This window comes from Oncorhynchus masou, chromosome 21 (genome assembly GCF_036934945.1).
Source record: "Oncorhynchus masou masou isolate Uvic2021 chromosome 21, UVic_Omas_1.1, whole genome shotgun sequence".
NCBI lineage: Eukaryota > Metazoa > Chordata > Actinopteri > Salmoniformes > Salmonidae > Oncorhynchus > Oncorhynchus masou.
This window is the reverse complement of record NC_088232.1, coordinates 41620381-41641685: the sequence shown is the minus strand read 5'-3', so window position 1 is coordinate 41641685 and position 21305 is coordinate 41620381. Positions and strand designations below refer to the sequence as shown.

At 41.2% G+C, this 21305-nt stretch overlaps 2 protein-coding genes across 2 annotated transcripts; one reads left to right on the top strand and one right to left on the bottom strand.

Moving 5' to 3' along the window:
* Positions 1-237: 237 nt before the first annotated feature.
* On the top strand, positions 238-10279 carry LOC135507412 (C-C chemokine receptor type 6-like). Its single transcript, XM_064926957.1, has 4 exons — positions 238-470; positions 7906-8248; positions 8374-8784; positions 8901-10279. Exons 2-4 carry the CDS (start codon positions 7916-7918, stop codon positions 9270-9272), a joined length of 1116 nt encoding a protein of 371 aa, XP_064783029.1. The 5' UTR covers positions 238-470; positions 7906-7915; the 3' UTR covers positions 9273-10279.
* Positions 10280-16178: 5899 nt separating this feature from the next.
* Positions 16179-20763, bottom strand: zgc:113142 (uncharacterized protein LOC503524 homolog). Its single transcript, XM_064926956.1, has 4 exons — positions 20333-20763; positions 18193-18345; positions 17933-18066; positions 16179-17449 (listed from the first exon to the last, which is right to left on the bottom strand). The coding sequence occupies exons 1-4, from the start codon at positions 20691-20693 to the stop codon at positions 17084-17086; spliced, it is 1014 nt and encodes a 337-aa protein (XP_064783028.1). The 5' UTR covers positions 20694-20763; the 3' UTR covers positions 16179-17083.
* Between the last annotated feature and the right edge of the window lie 542 nt (positions 20764-21305).

The following is a 21305-nucleotide window of genomic DNA, read 5'->3' as shown; positions in this document are numbered from 1 at the left end:
CCAGGGATGCCATACTGTGTACTGTTTCATTTCAGAGCATGTGTTACATGAAAGCCTTTCTGTGTCTTTGAACACAGGTGGGATTTAGATGTGCAGGAGACAAGACCAAAAGAGGAGAGATGAGATAAGAAATGATCAGATAAGCTATGCAGAAGCTGTTAGCTGTGGGGATTCCACCTCCCAGTAAATACACAACCAACCACACTGAACCTCTGTGTCCACCTCCCCACCACACAAACAAAACAGTAACTTCAGTCTGCCAAGAGAGTCAGGTAGCCTGTTGTTGTAGTTGCTATAACAGGAGTACTCTCAACTCAAGCTCATATTTCTAGGCATCGTAGTTTACAGGATTGACCAGCCTTTGTCTGATTTGATTTGGAGGACTTTATTTTGGAAAAAACCTGGCCAGAAAGTACTTCATCAATTGTTTTGTATCCCAGCAACCTGTTCTCCCAACAACTTTTCTACAGGTATGTACTGATCATTTACTAAATCTATTTGAAATAATCTAGTTCTCAGTTACAACTGAAAATAAAAATGTTTGGCAATGAATGTGGCACATCAAAACTCAAGCAGGGTTGATTAGGTTATTTCCTCTATGTAGTCCGCTACAGTTACTCTCCAAAATTGTAATCAGTAACGCCATTTTTTGATTACTTTCCATTACTTTTGGATCACTTTTCCCTTAAGAGGCATTAGAAGAAGACAAAAAGAATCCATCAAACACATTTGGTGTGTCATCATACTGGTCTTGGACTTGTGGTCTGATATGATCGAACAAACTTTAAAGGTCTAATGCAGCCGTTTTTATCTCAATATCAAATCATGTCCGGTACTTAGGTTAGATGACATGAAAATAGAGCTCTTTGGCCATGCACATCAAACTCCACAAAGAATTGGTTAATTGGCCACAAAATTCTACATTTTGCAATGGCCATCTCAGTCTCCAGACTTGAAACCCGTTGAAAACCTATGGTTTGAATTGAAGAGGGCAGTCCCGAAGCGCAGATGAAGGGTATCAAGGATCTGAAAGGATTCTGTATGGAGCAATGGTCTAAGAATCTGTCCCAGTGCCACTAGAGATTCTGGCTTCAAGTCTAGGCCCTGTCGCAGCTGACCGCAACCAGGAGACCCATGGGGCGATGCACTATTTGCCCAGCGTCTTCCAGTTTAGGGGAGGGTTTGGCTGGCAGGGATGTCCTTGTCCCATTGCACACTAGAAACTCCTGTGGAGGGCCGGGCGCAGTGCACGTTGACACGGTCACCAGGTGCACAATGTTTCCTCTGACACATTGGTGACGCTGGCTTCCGGGTTAAGTGGGCATTGTGTCAAGAAGCAGTGCTGCTTGGTTGGGTTATGTTTCGGAGGACGCACGGCTCTCGACCTTTGCCTCTCTCGAGTTCATATGGAGTTTCAGCGATGAGACAATTGGATACCACGAAATTGGGGAGAAAAGGGGGTAAAAGTAAAAAATAAAAGAACCGGCCCAATGTGTTCTCCAATTCATAAAACATTTTAGTTGAAAGGCTCAGTACTGTTATTGTTGAAGTATTGAAAGGTATTGAAAACAGGGGTGCCAATTCTGACCCCTACCTTTGTTGTTTTTTTAGGGGAAGATCAGCTTTAATAGTGCAGATTGATTGTAGATTCCATCAATGTAATCGTTTGCATCATTTCCAATCCCCCATATATACTTTTTTATTCATCACAATTTTCTTGAGACAATTTTGGTCTTTAATGCCAAGAGACACGTTTCTTACTTTCCTCCTTCCACTTGCCACTTCCATTTTAGCTGTAATGTTGCAATTAGTTTGGTTGTAATTGAGTAGAGCAGAAATTCCCATATATTTTTGTTAGCTGCATGTGTGACATTAATTATTACATGTTCAAGAAAATCTCTCCCTCTCTCTGAGCAAACGATTAGTATAAAAAAATATAATTTACTTTTTTTTTGCTTACAATATAGCTCTGTATTTGAATCGTTTATTTTATACAGTCATTTTTGCTCTTCTTTATCAAAGGTGTCAATCATTTCAGAACCCACTGTGTACACAGTTGAAGTCAGAAGTTTACATACACCTTAGCAAAATACATTTAAGCTCAGTTTTTCACAATACCTGACATTTAGTAAAACTTCCCTGTCTTAGGCCAGTTAGTATCACCACTTTATTTTAAGAATGTGAAAGGTAAGAATAATAGTAGCGAGAATTATTTATTTCAGCTTTTATTTATTTAATCGCATTCCCAGTGGGTCAGAAGTTTACATACACTCAATGAGTATTTGTTAGCATTGCCTTTAAAATGTTGATCTTGGGACAAACGTTGCGGGTACCCTTCCACAAGCTTCCCACAATAAGTTGGGTGAATTTTGGCCCATTCCTCCTGACAGAGCTGGTGTACCTGAGTCAGGTTTATAGGCCTCCTTGCACGCACTTGCTTTTTCAGTTCTGCCCACACATTTTTTATAGGATTGAGGTCAGGGCTTTGTGATGGCAACTCCAATACCTTGACTTTGTTGTCCTTAAGCTATTTTGTTTTACTGTGGATTTAGATACTTTTGTGCTATTGTTCTGGTATTGATTTGCACTTTTCGCATCAAAGTACGTTCATCTCTAGGAGACAGAATGCGTCTCCTTCCGGCTGCGTGGTGCCATAGTGTTTATACTTGCATACTACTGTTTGTACAGATGAACATGGTACCTTTAGGCATTTGGAAATTGCTCCCAATTTGTGGAGGGCTACATTTTTTTCTGAGGTCTTGGCTGATTTCTTTCGATTTTCCCATGATGTCAAGCAATGAGGCACTGAGTTTGAAGGTACGCCTTGAAATACATCCACAGGTACACCTCCAATTGACTCAAATTATGTCAATTAGAAGTTTTAGAATCAGAAGCTTCTAAAGTCATGACATCATTTTCTGGAATTTTCCAAGCTGTTTATTAAAGGCACAGTCAACTTAGTGTATGTAAACTTCTGACCAACTGGAATTGTGATACTGTGAATTATAAGTGAAAAATCTGTTTGTAAACAATTGTTGTAAAAATGACTTGTGTCATGTACAAAGTAGATGTCCTAATCGACTTGCCAAAACAATAGTCTGTTAACAAAAAATGTGTGGAGTGGTTGAAAAACGAGATTTAATGACTCCAACCTAAGTATATGTACACTTCCGTCTTCAACTGTGTAATAAGGTGTATGGAGTTCAATGTTTTACACTCTTGAACTCTTTTCAGTAATTTTTTAAATTCTTATCAAACAGAAGTGAAACCATAGTACTATTAGTGTTGACCTCTGATAACAGTCTGTGAGCTGATTCTCAATGTGCTTATCTTTGATTATGACCAGCAGGCTCCACTAGCACCACTTTGACCCATTTTAGTCAGATACCCTGTACAATGTGTCTGAGTATCTATTATCAAATCAAATTTATTTATAAAGCCCTTCTTACATCAGCTGATATATCAAAGTGCTGTACAGAAACCCAGCCTAAAACCCCAAACAGTAAGCAATGCAGGTGTAGAGGCATGGTGTCTAGGAAAAACTCCCTAGAAAGGCCTTAACCTAGGAACAAACCCAGAGAGGAACCAGGCTGAGGGATGGCCAGTCCTCTTCTGGCTGTGCCGAGTGGAAATTATAACAGAACTTGGCCAAGATGTTCAAATGTTCATAAATGACCAGCATGGTCAAATAATAGTAATTACAGTGAACAGGTCAGAGTTCCATAGCCGCAGGCATAACAGTTGAAACTGGAGCAGCAGCACGGCCAGGTGGACTGGGGACAACAAGGAGTCATTATGCCAGGTAGTCTTAAGGCATGGTCCTAGGGCTCGGGTCCTCCAAGAGAGAGAAAGAAAGAGAGAAAGAGAGAATTAGAGAGAGCATACTTAATTCACACAGGACACCGGATAAGACAGGAGAAATACTCCAGCTATAACAGACCCTAGCCCCCCGACACAAAATACTGCAGCATAAATACTGGAGGCTGAGACAGGAGGGGTCAGGAGACACTGTGGCCCCATCTGATGACACCCCCAGACAGGGTCAAACAGGCAGGATATAACCCCACCCACTTTGCCAAAGCACAGTCCCCACACCATTAGAGGGATATCTTAAACCACCACTGTCGCCAACCCAGACAGGAAGACCACGTCAGTGACTCAACCCACTCAAGTGACGCACCCCTCCTAGGGAAGGCATGGAAGAGCACCAGTAAGCCAGTGACTCAGCCCCTGTAATAGGGTTAGAGGCAGAGAATCCCAGTGGAGAGAGGGGAACCGGCCAGGCAGAGACAGCAAGGGCGATTCGTTGCTCCAGTGCCTTTCCGTTCACCTTCACACTAATGGGCCAGACTACACTCAATCATAGGACCTACTGAAGAGATGAGTCTTCAATAAAGACTTAAAGGATGAGACTGAGTCTGCGTCTCTCACATGGGTAGACCATTCCATAAAAATGGAGCTCTATCGGAGAGTAGTGTGGAAGAACTTGACTGGCCTGCACAGAGCCCTAACCTCAACCCCATCGAGCACCTTTGGGATGAATTGGAACGCCGACTGCAATCCACGCCTAATCACCCAACATCAGTGCCCGACCTCACAAATGTTCTTATGGCTGAATGGAAGCAAGTCCCCGCAGCAATGTTCCAACATCAAGTGGAAAGCCTTCCAAAAAGAGTAGCAGCAAAGGGGGGACCAACTCAATATTAATGTCCATGATTTTGGAGATGTTCGACGAGCAGGTGTCCACATACAGCATTCCATATCTGGCATCCAGACCTTATGAAATTTGCACAGTATACCCTTAATCTTGTAATAAATCAAATCTAGTGACACAACTTTACATTTCTGCCATCCATTTTGACATTGTGGGAGGATAACCAACATTCCAATTAATGGCAATGCATTTCATACCCGCTATACTGTAAATGCTAGGTTACACTGTTTCTTCTGATAACAGTCTCCAGTATCAACATTTCCAAGCAAACAAAAACAGGGAGGAGGGAGAATCTGTAGACATGCTAAGATAAAATAGCACACTCTTTGCCAGAATTCGTTCAGCATTCACCAGAGCATAACATATGCAATAACATTGAAATATATCCCCTTTTGTGTTTTATACCTCCAGTAGAGGAATTACATATCTGAGTGCATGGTGTTCAGTTTCACTGGCATATAGTACGTTCTATGGATGGTCTTAAACTAAAGTAATTTATGTCTGAGATTATATGTACATGATTGGTTATTCAAACATATCTGTATCCATTCATCATCATCAGTAGTGTCTCCCAGGTCTTCCTCACATTTTGTTTGTGTCATCGGTAAAAGCCTCTGTCAACCCTTGATACCGTTTGGAAATCAACTTTAGAGGTTTGTCACACTGTTTTAAAATAGTTTCAATCTTTGAAGCTCCTGGCTTGTCCAGTGTTTGCTGCGCAGAGAGAATAAAGTGTTGCATCTGCAAAAGTTAACCGCAAAGCCATCACAGACAGGTCATACCTGCTTCCCTGACCCTGCTGAGACCCCTGTCACCATCTGATCCTGGTGTACATTTATGCATTATATTATCCAATAATAGAATCAATGGTTCAATAATTGAAATGACCATTATTCCCAGATCCCAGACTAACCTACCTATCAACTCAAGATGGAACTCTATATCCATTCACTGATTGTGATAATATACTTCAAAATTCACCTTCGCTCCGAAGACTGGTCTTCCCTGGCTGTATGACCCGGCTGGGACACCAGTCACCATTTGATCCTGCTAAGACATGACAGTGAAGGCTGTAGAGCTGTTTATACCGTGTCAGTGTGAAAAGTAGGGAATTAGCTAGGGAAACTGACGAATCAATAATGTTACATTGACTGTGATTGGGGCTGTGATCACTGACTGTGAATTGCGCAAAAATAATATCTAACGTTAGCCAGCTTTTGGCAATTAGCCAACATTTGGCGTTATCCAACTGGCGAAAACGAGCCAAGTTCATTTACTTCTGTTGAAACCGGACAAAACAAAGTGGTGTCCCTGCGGTCCTAAATCCACTCAGCTGAAACCGCCAAACAGCCTGACCGCTCTGGTACTAAAGCACACCGATGCCGCTTTTTTGTATCACAATGCAATGATAAACTGTGGGGTGGGGGTCCAAATGCAATTTTAGGGTGTGTGTGTGTGTCCGGCCCTTGGCCACAACAAAGTGAAATTCAGAAAATATACACTACCGGTCCAAGGTTTTAGAACACCTACTCATTCAAGGGTTTCTTTATTTTTACTATTTTCTACAATGTAGAATAATAGTGAAAACATCGAAACTATGAAATAACACATATGGAATCATGTAGTAACCAAAAAAAGTGTTAAACATTTTATATATGACAAGGTAGGGGGGTATACAGACAATAGCCCTATTTGGTAAAAGTCAATTTCATGGCAAGAAAAGCTCAAATAAGCAAAGAGAAATGACAGTCCATCATTACTTTAAGACACAAATGTGGAAATTTTCAAGAATTTTGAAAGTTTCAATGCGGAAAATTACAAGAACTTTGAAAGTTTCAAGTGCAGTCGCAAAAACCATCAAGCGCTATCATGAAACTGGCTCTCATGAGGACCGCCACATGAATGGAAGACCCAGAGTTACCTCTGTTGCACAGGATAAGTTCATTAGAGTTACCAGCCTCAGAAATTGCAGCCAAATAAATGCTTCACAGAGTTCAAGTAACAGATACATCAACATCAACTGTTCAGAGGAGACTGTGTGAATCAGGCCTTTATGGTCGAATTGCTGCAAAGAAACAATTACTAAAGGACACCAATAAGAAGAAGACTTGCTTGGGCCAATAAACACGAGCAATGGACATTAGACCGGTGGAAATCTGTCTTTTGGTCTGGAGTCCAAATGGGAAATACACATGATCTCTGCATCTGTATTTCCTACTGTAAAGCATGGAGGAGGAGGTGTTATGGCGTGGGGGTGCTGGTTACAGTGTCTGTGATTTATTTAGAATTCAAGGCACACTTAACCAGCATGGCTACCACAGCATTCTGCAGCAATACACCGTCCCATCTGGTTTGGGCTTAGTGGGTATATCATTTGTTTTTAAAAAGGACAACGACCCAACACACCAACAGGCTGTGTAAGGGCAATTTTACCAAGAAGGAGAGTGATGGAGTGCTGCATCAGATGACCTGGCCTCCACAATCCTCCACAAATGCAACCAAATTGATATAGTTTGTGATGAGTCGAACCGCAGATTGAAGGAAAAGCAGCCAACAAGTGCTCAGCATTTGTGGGAACGCCTTCAAGACTGTTGGAAAAAGCTTTCCAGGGGAGGCTGGTTGAGAGAATGCCAAGAGTGGGAAAAGCTGTCATCGAGGCAAAGGGTAGCTATTTAAAGAATCTCAAATATAAAATATATTTTGATTTGATGAACACTTCTTTGGTTATTATATGATTCCATATGTGTTATTTCATAGTTGTGATATCTTCACTATTATTCTACAATGTAGAAAATAGTAAAATATAGAAAAACCCTTGAATGAGTAGGTGTTCTAAAACTTTTGACCTGTAGTGTATATATTGCAAATTCTTAACATAATGTACAAATTGGATGATGGACATCCACAAATGAATACATACCATACAAAATGTAACATACCATACTAAATGGAGGGAGACAGATTTACATTTACTATGTTACATCTATCCCAGAGTCCAAGTTGCAGCGCTCTACAGTATGTGTAAAATACTAAATGTTACATTGTAGCTACAGGCTAGTTCACAAATACTGTGATGTTTATCTCTTCTTTTTTTGTCATGGACTTGATTGTACAACATTAAAGAGTAATTGAATGACTAAATCATTATAGAAGACTACTATTTTCTACAGCAAAATATGTCTTCTCCACAGGTGATAAAACATGAATGAGACGTTCACAGATGCATATGATTATGACATCACAGAAAACGACATTAAAGATTATCCAGATGATAACGAATATATCTGTAACCTGAATCCCAACCGTGATATGGAGATAGTCATACAGACCTACTTCCATTCCTTCATCTGTGCATTCGGTTTCTGCGGCAATGCATTGGTGATAGTCACATATGCCTTCTACAAGAAAGCCAAGACCATGACAGACGTGTACCTTCTGAACGTGGCAGTGGCAGACCTGCTCTTCATCGTGGCCCTACCTCTCATAATTTACAATGAGCAGCATGACTGGAGCATGGGCTCAGTGGCCTGCAAGGTATGGACTTCTCACAGTTCCTAATGAAGTTCCCAATACAGGTTCTAAAGTTCAACATTTGTTCCTTTCCACATTGCATGGACAATAATGTTTTCTTAATTTTCTTAATTATTTGAATTTATAAGGCTTTGCGAGCAGCCTACAGCATCAACCTGTACAGTGGCATGCTCCTGCTGGCCTGCATCAGTGGAGACCGTTACATCTCCATCGTCCAGGCCAGGCGCTCCTTTGGCCTTCGGTCCAAGAACCTGATCTATAGTCGCCTAATCTGTACGGCCATCTGGGCTCTGGCCATAGCCCTGTCCGTCCCCACAGTAATCTACAATGAGCGGGTTGAGGAGACCATCTTGCTGGAAGGGACTATAACCATGTGTCAGGAGCAGTTCCAAAGTAACAGGACCGCCCGGCTGATGAAGGTGCTGGTGCCTAGCCTGCAGGTGGCCATGGGGTTCTTCCTGCCCCTCCTGGCCATGGTCCTCTGCTATGCCAGCATCCTATGGACCCTACTGAGGGCCCAAAGCACCCAGAGACACAAGGTTAAGTATCCACCAAAATTTCAGTCATAGAGTTGGAATGTTTAATTATAAGAATATATTTGTGTCCAAGTAAATGTCTCTTATTGGGTCAATTAAGTTTCCCCTCTTCTCTTCAGGCGGTTCGTATGGTCCTAGCCGTGGTGGTGGTCTTCATCGTGTGCCACCTGCCCTACAATGTGGTGCTACTCCACCACACGGTGGCACTGTTCCAGCAAAGGGAGTGTGAGGTAGAGAAGATTATCCTTACCACCCTCACCATCACCAGGAGCCTGGCCTACCTCCACTGCTGCCTCAACCCCATCATGTATGCCTTCATCGGGGTCAAGTTCAGGAGCCACTTCAGGAAGATCATGGAGGACCTGTGGTGCATGGGCAGGAAGTACATCTACCCATCTGGACGCTCCTCACGCATGACCTCTGACCTCTATATCCCAGCACACAAGTCCACCGACGGATGCAACAAGAATGTCTCGTCGTTTACCATGTGAACATGGGAGTAGGTAGAGATTGCCTCCAATTACTATGGGTGATGATAGCATGGTTAGTCAGGAAATCAAGTAGTGATTTATATTCTGTGTACAGTGTGAGTATTTGTTTGCTACTGTATCTACATCATTTACCTATAGTATTCACTGTATTAATCCAATTGAATGCTCATCGCGACTCTAATTACAGATAAAAGCCGGGCATTTTACCAGAGAATTTTAGAACATGGACACTGTCTCGTTGGCCTAATGTTATATCCTATTTTGACTTTGGTGCAGGTCATGTTGTTCTTCACATTACCATCTCTGGTAAATACATACTACAGTCTATCAAATAAAATGGTTACTTGCATAGTGGAGTCTTTTGTTTAGACATGTTGCTAGCTAGTTAGCTAGCTAAACAATGAAGCATAATCCCAACTCAAAACATTACTACCCTGCATGACACACACACACACACACACGATAACATATGCACTATACACACACATGGATTTAGTACTGTAGATATGTGGTAGTGGTGGAGTAGGGGCCTTAGGGCACACAGTGTGTTGTGAAATCTGTGAAGGTATTGTAATGTTTTTAAAATTGTATAAACTGCCTTAATTTTGCAGGACCACAGGAAGAATAGCTGCTGCTTTGGCAGCAGCTAATGGGGATCCATAACATAAACAAATCTGGGAGGTAGCTAGCTAGCTAACATTATGTAGGTAGCTAGCTAGCTAACATTAGACTATAACTTGCAATGCAAATGGCTATGAGATGCGTGTAATATTACTACACAGATCATACATGTAACGTTAGCTAGCGAGTCAGCCCACTAACATTAGCTAGCTAGGTAACAGTATGCTTTAACTTGAAATGAAAATTACTTAGGCAAAATTAGAAATGTATAATATCTGAAAATGTAGTTAGCTAGACTATCTTACCTTTATAAATGAATGGACGCTTCTCCCTCTCTGTCACGGATGCCATGGTTGCAGATGTATAAAACACTTGTCTCTGGATTACATCCGCCTTCTGTGTGTTTTCTTTTCAACTCGCTCTGCATAGTTGCAATCAAAACGCCAGAATTTTCTCCATCTCCTTAGCTATCATACTCTAATTCCACCAGCATTCCACTGATTTCAAAACTCGGTCTTCCAGAAAGTGGAGAGCAACACTTTTGCAGTTCTACTATGTGAAATCTTTCAAAAATCTGCATTAGAAAGGATTGCCGACACATACTGACCAGCTCATGTTATAGACAGAAGCATGCCACATGGCAGACCAATCTGAACTCATCTCTCAGCATGTCCAGCCCATCTATTATCTCAGCCAATCATGGCTAGTGGGAAGGTTCCTGGCTTTTTCTGTGGATAAACCAACTCATAATTTAACAATTGTATTCGTATTTACAGTTGGCATACAAGTTTGTTTTTAGGGACATGAAAGATCAAGTTCCAGAAGGCATTTCTGCCAAAAAACGGATTTTTATTTATTTTTAAGTTTATGTTCAAATGCCTCTCTTGTGAAGTAGTGACGTGCAACATGCGCCTAGTTTTCTGAAACTAGTCAAATTTTTCGGACCAGGGATGTACAGTACTTGATGTCAAACTCATACGATGCCAGCTTGGCAACCCGTCTCTGCTCACAAGCGTTAACCTTAGTTTTTGTCAGGATGTACATTACCAGTCAAAAGTTTGGACACATCTACTCATTCAAGGGTTTTTCTTTATTTGTACTATTTTCTACATTCATTAATAATAGTGAAGACATCAAAACTATGAAATAACACATATGGAATCATGTAGTAACCAAAAAAGTGTTAAACAAATCAAAATATATTTTACATTTAAGATTCCTCAAAGTAGCCACCCTTATGACAGCTTTTCACACTCTTGGCATTCTCTCAACCAGCTTCATGAGGTAGTCACCTGGAATGTATTTCAATTAACAGGCGTGCCTTGTTAAAAGTTCATTTGTGGAATTTCTTTCCTTTTTAATGCGTTTGAGCCAATCAGTTGTGTTGTGACAAGGTAGGGGGGTTTACAGAAGATATCACTATTTGGCAAAAGTAAATTTTATGGCAAGAATAGCTCAAATAAGCAAAGAGAAATTACATTCCATCATTACTTTAAGACAAAGGTCAGTCAATGTGGAACATTTCAAGAACTTAAGTTTCTTCAAGTGCAGTCACAAAAAACATCAAGTGCTATGATGAAACTGGCTATCATGAGTGACTTGCATCTAGACCATTGCTGGATGCCACCACAGAGAGTAGGAAGGGTTTGTCGAAGTTGGGGTGGGCCAACAAGATCTTGTCCAGCAAGGCTTGCTTTAGCAGGAAGACCTGCTTGCACACTGTTGTCCAGGCAGCTGCCGTCAACTTCTTGACAGGTGAGCGTCTCTTGCAGTGTGGAGCCTTGTGCCCAGTTGTCATCTAAAAGAGAAGCTTTGCGATGGTCAAGCATCCTTCAATTAGGGGAACAACCTTAGTTTATTCTGAGGGGATATCAGTTCCGTCTTCCATCAGGTCAACTTCCGTCACGCCTGCAATGGCCTTCACTTTTTTCGGATCTGTAGCTACACCATCCGCACTGACGACAATAATTTGTTCTCAGCAGACTTGCCTAGTTAAATAAAGGTTCAATTAAATTAAAAAAGTATATTCCCCAACAACATCAAAAGTGACACTTTTTCAGGTTGAGCTTGACGTTGTGGGCCTTAAGATGTTCAAAGACCATTTCCAGTCCTTGCAGAACCCAGGTCTTCAGTGGGCGCATAGACCTAGACATCATCAAGGTAACACAGCAGGCTAAGAAAGTTCTGATCTCCAAAGATGTTTAGCATCATCCTCATGAATGTTACAGACTGTTACATAACCCCTATGGAATATGGTTGTACTCATAAAATCCAAACGGTGATGTAAAGGCTTGAATCCCTGGTCAGCCTGAATCTCTGGTCATCCAATGTGCATCTCCACATTGTAGTAGCCAGGGGTAAGGTCCATTGTCGAAAAATAGGCATTTCCACCTAAAGCAGCCAGCGCGTCAGCCTGGTGAGGGAGTGGTGAGCGTCTTTGATGGTCTTTGATGGTGCGACATGCAGAAATCAGTAGCGCTGCTATAGATGACATAGAAAAGGAGAGAAATTAAAATAAATGGCCTCATGTATTATTTCTTTAATGAAATTGCTATGGGTTTTTACATGAATGACATTCTTTTGCATATTTTGTATTGTGAAATTGAATTACTCCTCTGTGTTTATCAATGCCAATTTCACAGCATGATATGCTCTTTTGTCAAAATCGAGCAAAGAATTCCTTAAACATGTAACTGGATGCAACCTGACACAATACAAACACTGCATTTCAGGTCTCTAAAATAAATGTATTTGCCTAGGACAGATATAATCTCGCACGGAAAATACAAATAAGCTCTCACTAACATTTCCATGGGATGATTTGAATATGCCAATCTTTTCCATCAAAAGTAACTTGGTGCCATAGGGAGCCTTTCCAACAAAAATACCTGACAGAAGCAGGGTGTGATCTTATTGGGTGATAGGAAGGAATACATCCCTAATAAATCCCTAATTGACCCCTGTGCCATTCATATCATTACAGCCTTAGCATACAGTATACTGTTTTTATCATAACAATTACAGTAGTCCAATCACTTCCCCATGTCCAATATCACTACAAAGACACATTAAGACCTTCCTCTTTATTCTATTAACATCCTGTTTGTGATTCAACCACCAAGGTTATTTATGAGCTTTTCAGGGAAAGGGCACATTTCAACAACATAGGTTTTGGTTTGTGCAAAATTATAGGATGGAAAGTAAAGACTGCAGTTACCCACATGAAAGTGTTTGTGTTGAGTAGAGTTAAAAGGCACTAGCCCTGTTTATACTTGGTTCAAACATGCTCTCTTTGTCCTGATCTTGTCCACATTGTGATTGTGCCCACATTTTTAGACTGGTGTATACTTTAAAATACACATCTTCCTGACCACCTCCAGAGGTAGTCAAACTCGCATTGTATCTGTATATCTTACAAGTGTAGTCTGCTCTGGACAGTGAAACCATTTAAATCATCATTATTCCGTCCTCTTAAACAGTTGACAGGTGACATCATTGACTTATAGCATCAATATGTGTCTTAAAATAAATATATATTATTTTGAAAGAATAATCTGTCAAACAATTTGCATACAGGGAGGGACCAGGATATCTAGTCACAATGCGAACACAGTGGACGAATAAGAGACACATTTTAGTACCATGTGTAGACGCAATGGCTACAATGTGGGCACAATCAGAATACGGATGCATTTTAGAACCAGGTACAAACAAGGCTTTAGATGCAGTGGAAGAAAAGCTGAAAAAGTGGCATCCATAAAACAGTTGTACAACATTAGCTGTCGAATTAGAACGAATAAACAATAACGAAGTGACTACTGGTAGGACAATGTTCACAGTATTTGTGTCACAGACACCCCCTGTAATGCCCCTAAACCTCTACTAAACCCTAATGATGATACACTAACTTTTTCCAACCATGTAGACAGTACTCATTGGAAAAAATGCTGGAAATATTCCTTGTGAATATGGTATTTTGGACTAATACAGATTCTCATGCCATCTGCCTTTGAATAAAGCCTTCATCAGAGGAAGCAGAGGGGAGAAAGTACAATGAGATAGGCTATATGATATCACTGACTATCGCATGCAGTGTTGATTTTATCACCCTGTATACAGTATGCACTAGAAACTATAGCTTCAACAATAGCAATAACATAGAAGACGTTCTATACTGCAGTACAACTGTCTCTAAGATGACAGAAAACGCTCTCAGGGCAAGTGACAGAGACCGTGAAACCTGTCCATGAAACCGTCATGGAGCCGAGCTATGAGCAGCACTTGATTATCATCAACTGCTTAGGCCTTTCGGTGACCATCAAGTTAAAGAGATTCAGGTACTTTTGTATATTTTTTTAGTCAGTAGTTCTGAAAGTAGCGTTCACGAGCCAAAAGTGGTCGCCGAAAATTGCTACTACGTCACAAACACTACATGGCCAAAAGTATTTTTTAATTTTTTTACTTGGCAAGTCAGTTAAGAACAAATTCTTATTTTCAATGACGGCCTAGGAACAGTGGGTTAACTGCCTGTTCAGGGGCAGAACGACAGATTTGTACCTTGTCAGCAAGGGGGTTTGAACTTGCAACCTTTCAGTTACTAGTCCAATGCTCTAACCACATGCTCATCGAACATCTCATTCCAAAATCATGGGCATTAATATGAAGTTGGTCCACTCTTCTGGGAAGGCTTTCCACTAGATGTTGAGACATTGCTGAAGGGACTTGCTTCCATTCAGCCACAAGGGTATTAGTGAGGTCGGGCACTGATGTTGGGCGATTAGGCCTGGCTCGCAGTCTGTGTTCCAATTCATCCCAAAGGTGAGGTCAGAGCTCTGTGCAGGCCAGTCAAGTTCTTCCACACTGATCTCGACAAACTATTTCTGTATGGACCTCGATATGTGCACGGGAAAGGGCCTTCCCCAAAATGTTGCCACAAAGTTGACTGCACAGAATCGACTAGAATGCCATTGTATGCTATAGCGTTAAGACTTCCCTTCACTGGAACTAAGGGGCCTAGCCCAAACCATGAAAAACAGCCACAGACCATTACTCCTCCTCCGCCAAACTTTACAGTTGGCACTAAGCATTGGGGCATGTAGCATTCTCCTGGCATCCTCCAAACCTAGATTAGTCAATCGGACTGCCAGATGGTGAAGCGTGATTCATCACTCCATGGAACACATTTCCATTGCTACAGAGTCCAATGGGGGCAAGTTTTACACCACTCCAGCCACCGCTTGGCATTGCACATGGTGATCTTAGGCTTGTGTGCGGCTGCTCGGCCATGGAAACCTATTTCCTGAAGCTCCTGACAAACAGTTATTGTGCTGACGTTGCTTCCAGAGGCAGTGAGTGTTGCAGATGATTTGGAAACGTCAGTCCTCGCCGGTCTCGTTCTGTGAGCTTGTGTGACCTACCACTTCGCGGCTGAGCTGTTGATGCTACGAAACGTCTCAACTTCACAATAACAGCACTTACAGTTGACCGGGTCAGCTCTAGCAGGGCAGACATTTTACAAACTGATTTGTTGGAAAGGTGGCTGAAATAGCCACTAAGTCTATGCCCCATCAGTCATTTGTTAACAGTAGGGATTATTCAATTAAGTATTTGTTGTCATTTAACAATAGACAACTTTTTTTCATGCACATTTTTTCACTTGAGAAATACTGCACCAAATATCTTAGTTATTAATAACAGATTTGAGTTCGGCAAGGCGCCCGCCCAACCGAAGCATAAGGAAGGATTTAGGGCCCCTTTGAGCAAAGGGACATTTTTCAAACAACCCCAACACCTCATTTGCAAGAATTAGCATAGAGATAAAGGGTCTTCCCCATAAACTGCAGTTTCCTGCACCAAGAGAAAGGTAGTTAACACCAATAGAGGGGAAACTGTTACTATGCACATCAATTTGAAAGCCTATGGATTCTGTAGTGATAATGTACTTAGAATTGAGGTTGTATTCTTGACAAGTTTATTGTATAAAGCATTGTGTTGTGTTTAAAGTATTATAGTAAAAAAAACAGAAAAACAAACTGGTATAAAGAACGTTGCATACCACTTCTTGAATAAAACAACCACATACAATATCTACAAAAGTATGTGGACGACACTTTAAAATAGTGGAGTCGGCTATTTCAGCTACACCCATTGCTGACAGGTGTTTAAAATTGAGCACAGACATGATGTGGCTGAATGGAAGCAAGTCCCCGCAGCAATGTTCCAACATCTAGTGGAAAGCCTTCCCAGAAGAGTGGAGGCTGTTATAGCAGCAAAGGGGGGGGGGGGGGCAACTTCATATTAATGCCTATGATTTTGGAATGAGATGTTAGAAGAGCAGGTGTCCCCATACTTTTGGTCATGTAGTGTAGGTTCTGTATACTGTCGTGGAAATTTAGTACTGAGATTTGGTCATTTCTTCAAACAATCATCTTTATTAAATATTGATTAATTTTTGCAATAATTAGGCAGGTCGACCCTCCACCCTTGTGTTGGACCCAGTAACCTAACCTTTACACAAATGCAGAGTACTATATATAGCTGACAGTAACAATGCTCTGGTTGGTTCAACCCCCCTCATGCAGACCAAGGAGCATCAAACCACTCTGGGTTCATCCTGCCATTGTCTGCAGGTGGGTTGTTGTCTTTAGCCCACCCTGGCTTAGTTTCCCAGATGCAAGGATGATTTAGAGACTAAACTCCTCCTGGCTCTCTCCATCTTGGTTAGACAGACCGCATCTTGTCTATTTAAGGCAGTCTAACTAAATTGTCAGCTCAAGCCATCTCTGGTGACCATACGCCCAGATTAGCTGCAGGAAACTAGAGGGGAGAACATAAAAAAACAGACACTAACAGGACAGAAATATCCTCCTATTTGTTATGTATCAATTCCTAACTATTAATATACAACAAATCAGGTAAATATGTAATTTTGCGGATATGAGTGAGGCAAGCAGCTGCAAGACACAGTAACATGCCATTGAATCCTCTTAGTAACGTCCCGAACATCTTCTATTCTTCCCGAATGTATTGTTGGTGGGAAGGAATGCATACATTTCCCAGAGAATTTGGGACACATGCAAGTTTGCAACACAGAATAAGTGAGAAGCACAATGTAAAAATATTGCACATTACAACATAACACAAAGCCATACACTTTCTCTACTGTCACTCCAGCATAATACAGATATTCTCTATTTGGAATAAAGCATTGCTTTTCTTTTGTTGTACATGGGACTGAGGTAGAAAACTGCATCAGTGACGCATGTCGGCAGATAGGGGAAGGCATAGAAGAACAACATATCCAGCTTAGAGACCAACAGATATCTGCGTTTAGGTCTGTCTGCTGTGAGGGCTTCCACCATAGCGTCTATGACCAGGCTGCTGTCCTGGTTGCCAGTCATACATGTAGACATGTGGTAGTTATTAGCCAGGTCCACATACTGCCTGTTGAACATCTGTTGACGCTCCTCGTCCAGTTTCTCCCAGATTTCTGTCCCTGTTCTCCGCCTCAGGATGTTGGTAGCAGGACCAAAGTTACCTGGCTGGATGATGCTCACCTGAGATCATCACCACAATGTTAAAGGGGCACTCTGAAGTTCAAACAATAAGCAGTCACACCGCCAGTGTTTTGGTGAAGACCTGGGGGATGGGGCTGGAGAAATTTAACCTTTCTCAAATTCATAAACAGAGCTATGGACAGAGCTGTATCAAAGTTATAGATTTAATTGTGTTTTGAAGCTATAGTGTTTGTTTACAATTACATTGTTAACCAACAAAGAAGTGAAACAAGCTTATATTTTGGATTCTGATGGGGTACCACAGTTGAACTACGCTCATGAGGCATTTATATGTTATATTCTTCAAGAATAAATGGTTATACTGTATATCATTAACTTAAATGTCCATAAATGGATATAGCAATCACAGATTGACATTTTAAGGGGAATGTGTTGATTACAATCAATGTAAACAAATCTACAGAGTATTAAAAAGACACACACACACACACAGTAATTATGATTACCAAGAGTTGTCTTTACCTTTACTCCAAAACAGTCCATCTCTACCCGTAGGCAGTCGGCAAACGCCTCCAGTCCTCTCTTTGACATACTGTAGGCCCCCATGGTCAGACAGTTGAAGAAGGCAAAGATGCTTGAGACGTACACCATCCGTCCTACGGAAATCAATGAACATGACACATTTTAGAACACTGTGGAGTAAAATGAACATTGAATGTGATAAATCAAGAACTGTGATCACCATTATGAAACGGTGATGGTAAAATAATTATTACACTTACCTTTTGAGGCACGAACCAATGGGAGGAAAGCTATGGAGGTCCTGATGCTGCCAAATAAATTGACCTCAGCCATATTGCGATAATCATCAATGGTGTTCCACTCTGTCTCTGACCAGTCTAAGATGCCAGCATTGTTCACAACTGCCCAAAGCCCTTCAAAAAAAAAAAAAAAAAAAAAAAAAAAAAAATCAACTTACATTAACAATGAGTGTAAAACCTGTTAAATCAGTTTTGTCATAAGTGTCTCACAATACAGCCTGGCGTCAGAGCCATATGAAGCATACTATACATATTTCTGAGCACCTCCAAGATGATTGAAACTGTATATACAGTTTTTGGGGTGGCAGGTAGCCTAGTGGTTAGAGCGTTGGGTGTCACCGAAAGGTTGCTAGATCGAATCCCCGAGCTGACAAGGTAAAAATCTGTCGTTCTACCCCTGAAGAAGGCAGTTAAACCACTGTACCTAGGCCGTCACTGTAAATAAGAATGTTCTTAATTAACTGACAAGCCTAGTTAAATAAAATATATACTAATGGTTCAGTTACTTTAAACCTGACCAAATCCACATAGATCTGTCATTCTTATTGAAAGCAAGTCTAAGAAGTGGTAGATATGCTCTGTGTGCGTTCTCTATTTCTATGCTTTCTATGTTTTTGCATTTTTTCAGTTGTTTTAAGCTGGTGTGGAAAACTGAAAGTACAATATTTTTGGATATGGAAAAGCTATTTCGCAGTGGTTTAGAACTACTCTATTTTAGCAACCAGGAAATGGCGGAGTGATTTCTGCATAGTACATCTTAAACATATCTGGAGCAGGCTGTAAAATGGTTTTGATACGCCCGTGGAGTGGAGATGAGCACACGATTCACAGTGACTAGGCCTTCATCAAGGAGCCTTGTGCTGGAAAGTTTATGACTGATTGATTCATCTTAATCTATTAACCTACATGGCTATATAGCAACAGTATCATATTTAGAGTCAGCAAACTAGCTAAGTGTTTTGATTTTCCACGACCTCAGGAGGTGAAATAATATTGCCTATAGGTGTCTGCAAATTCTCCGAAGAGCCCCCCAAAAATCTGATAATTCTGGAGAATTTTTTACAGGTTTCACATCAATTTCAATCATGCATTCTCTGGATAGGTTTGATGAAATCGCTACTCTTTGAATCATATATAGGCTACCATCTCCGTTGTCTTACTTGGCACTGGAAAAACATATTCTAGAGCCCTGCAAAGTAACTGTCCATCAAAGTAGTTACATTTTTCACATTACTTTTTGTCCATATTATCGTCAGGCTCTAACACCTCCCACAAAAATGATTTATCGCTGATTCATCATAAAAATAAGTCAACATATCGGGATATGGATTCTTGTCCGTGTCACCCAGCTCTACCCTAACCTTAATTCCTGCAATCCAAAGGTTGCGAGTTTGAGTGACATTATATGCCCTCTAATTTGTATGATATTGTATGACCGCTATTCAATTCATAATGTTACCTAAAGAAATGTAATATAACATGCTAAATTGAGGGATACACAAAATCCTACAAATTGCCCTGAGCCCAGGTTGCACATTTTCTGTTTTAGTTGACAAAGGGCGTTTGAGAAGGAAAAGGTTCACTCTTCGTGTTAATAACAGTCAATGCATCATTAATAAAGCCCTGGGGGAAAAGGGACTTGTGAAGAGCAGGAACATTAACCTCTGAATAGACTTAGTCATGGGTCAGCAACAGGTGTCCCACAAGCCAAAAGCAGGCCCCAATGAATTTCTTCATGCAATGTAAAAACATTTTTTTAAAGAGGCTAAAATCACCAGGAATGTATGGCATCTGTTCCAAAGTACTCCCACAAATAAAAAGAGACGTGATGATGTATGACATGATTCTTAAATAAAATAAATCTTAGAGTTTAGTCGTGCTCAATTTGCAGTGTACAGTTGGGCTATGTTCCACCCCTGTCTATCTGCTCCGACAAAAATTGTCCCATGGCTGAATATACTGTAGTTGCCTACCCCTGGTTAGTCTGAAGAGTTTCTTTTGAGAAGGAAATTGGATCATATAAATACATTTGATTTGATCATTTTGTGTGTTAACAGTCCGTAATTGTTATGTTAAGTAACCTACTTGTAACAAAGCTCACCTTTCTCTGGCAGGTTAGATTGGACCACAGTCCTTGCCTGTGTCACATCTTCATCTTTAGTGACATCTAGCTTGAGAATGTTCATATTGCTGGAGCTCTCTCTGTGCAGAGTTTGGGCACCGTCTCCGTTGGGAAACAGACAACCGGCGAAGACCACAAATCCCTGAGCATCCAGCCTGCGGGCTAGTTGATGACCGAATCCGCTGTCACAGCCCGTTATCAGCACCGCACGGCCCGCTCCTATCACCCCTTGGTTCCTGCCGCGGCATGACAAGAGCATGAGGGCCAGGAGAAAGATCGCACAAACGGACGAGACAACGATTCTTCCAAAGGGGAAGGAAGTGAGCGCAGCGGCATCCATTCCAACGATGTTTAAAAGTTATCCAATAATGCTTCCCATCATTGCAAAATTGTCAGCAACCGCGTCCATTCTCAACCAGGGGTGTAGTCTATTTATTCCTGAAAGACAAAGAAGTTTTTTGTGCAGACTGTTGGGATGTTCTCTATGCTTTAGGACAGGGTTGTCAAACAAACATGCTTGTGTTTGTAGCTCCAACAGTGCAGTAATAACTGGCAATAAAAAACGAAGTACACACAATCCCAAAAAATTCAGAAATATCAGAATGAGCAATGTCAGATTATTTATATATATAAAATATTATAATTAAGTTCTGTATACACAGTATATGAATAGAAAAGGTGCACAGCAGTAGTCATATAGGATGAGCCATGACTACATATGAAGTGGGTAAAACAGTATGGAAACATTAATAAAGTGACCAGTGTTCAATGACTGTACATAGGGCAACAATCTCTAAGGTGCCGGGTAGAGTACCGGGTGGTAGCTGGCTAATAACAGTGACTGAGGTTCAGGGCAGGGTACTGGGCGGAGGCCGGCTAGTGGTAGCTGTTTAACAGTCTGATGGCCTGAAGATGGAAGCTGTTTATCTCTCGGCCCCAGCTTTGATGCACC

Coding starts and splice junctions, on each gene's coding strand:
- LOC135507412 (XM_064926957.1), top strand. CDS start 7,916: ATGAATGAGACGTTCACAGATGCATATGATTATGACATCACAGAAAAC. Junction 8,249..8,373: donor TGGGCTCAGTGGCCTGCAAG/GTATGGACTTCT, acceptor TGAATTTATAAG/GCTTTGCGAGCAGCCTACAG. Junction 8,785..8,900: donor AAAGCACCCAGAGACACAAG/GTTAAGTATCCA, acceptor TCTTCTCTTCAG/GCGGTTCGTATGGTCCTAGC.
- zgc:113142 (XM_064926956.1), bottom strand. CDS start 20,693: ATGGATGCCGCTGCGCTCACTTCCTTCCCCTTTGGAAGAATCGTTGTC. Junction 18,067..18,192: donor ATTGGTTCGTGCCTCAAAAG/GTAAGTGTAATA, acceptor TGATTTCCGTAG/GACGGATGGTGTACGTCTCA. Junction 17,450..17,932: donor TGGACTGTTTTGGAGTAAAG/GTAAAGACAACT, acceptor TGATGATCTCAG/GTGAGCATCATCCAGCCAGG.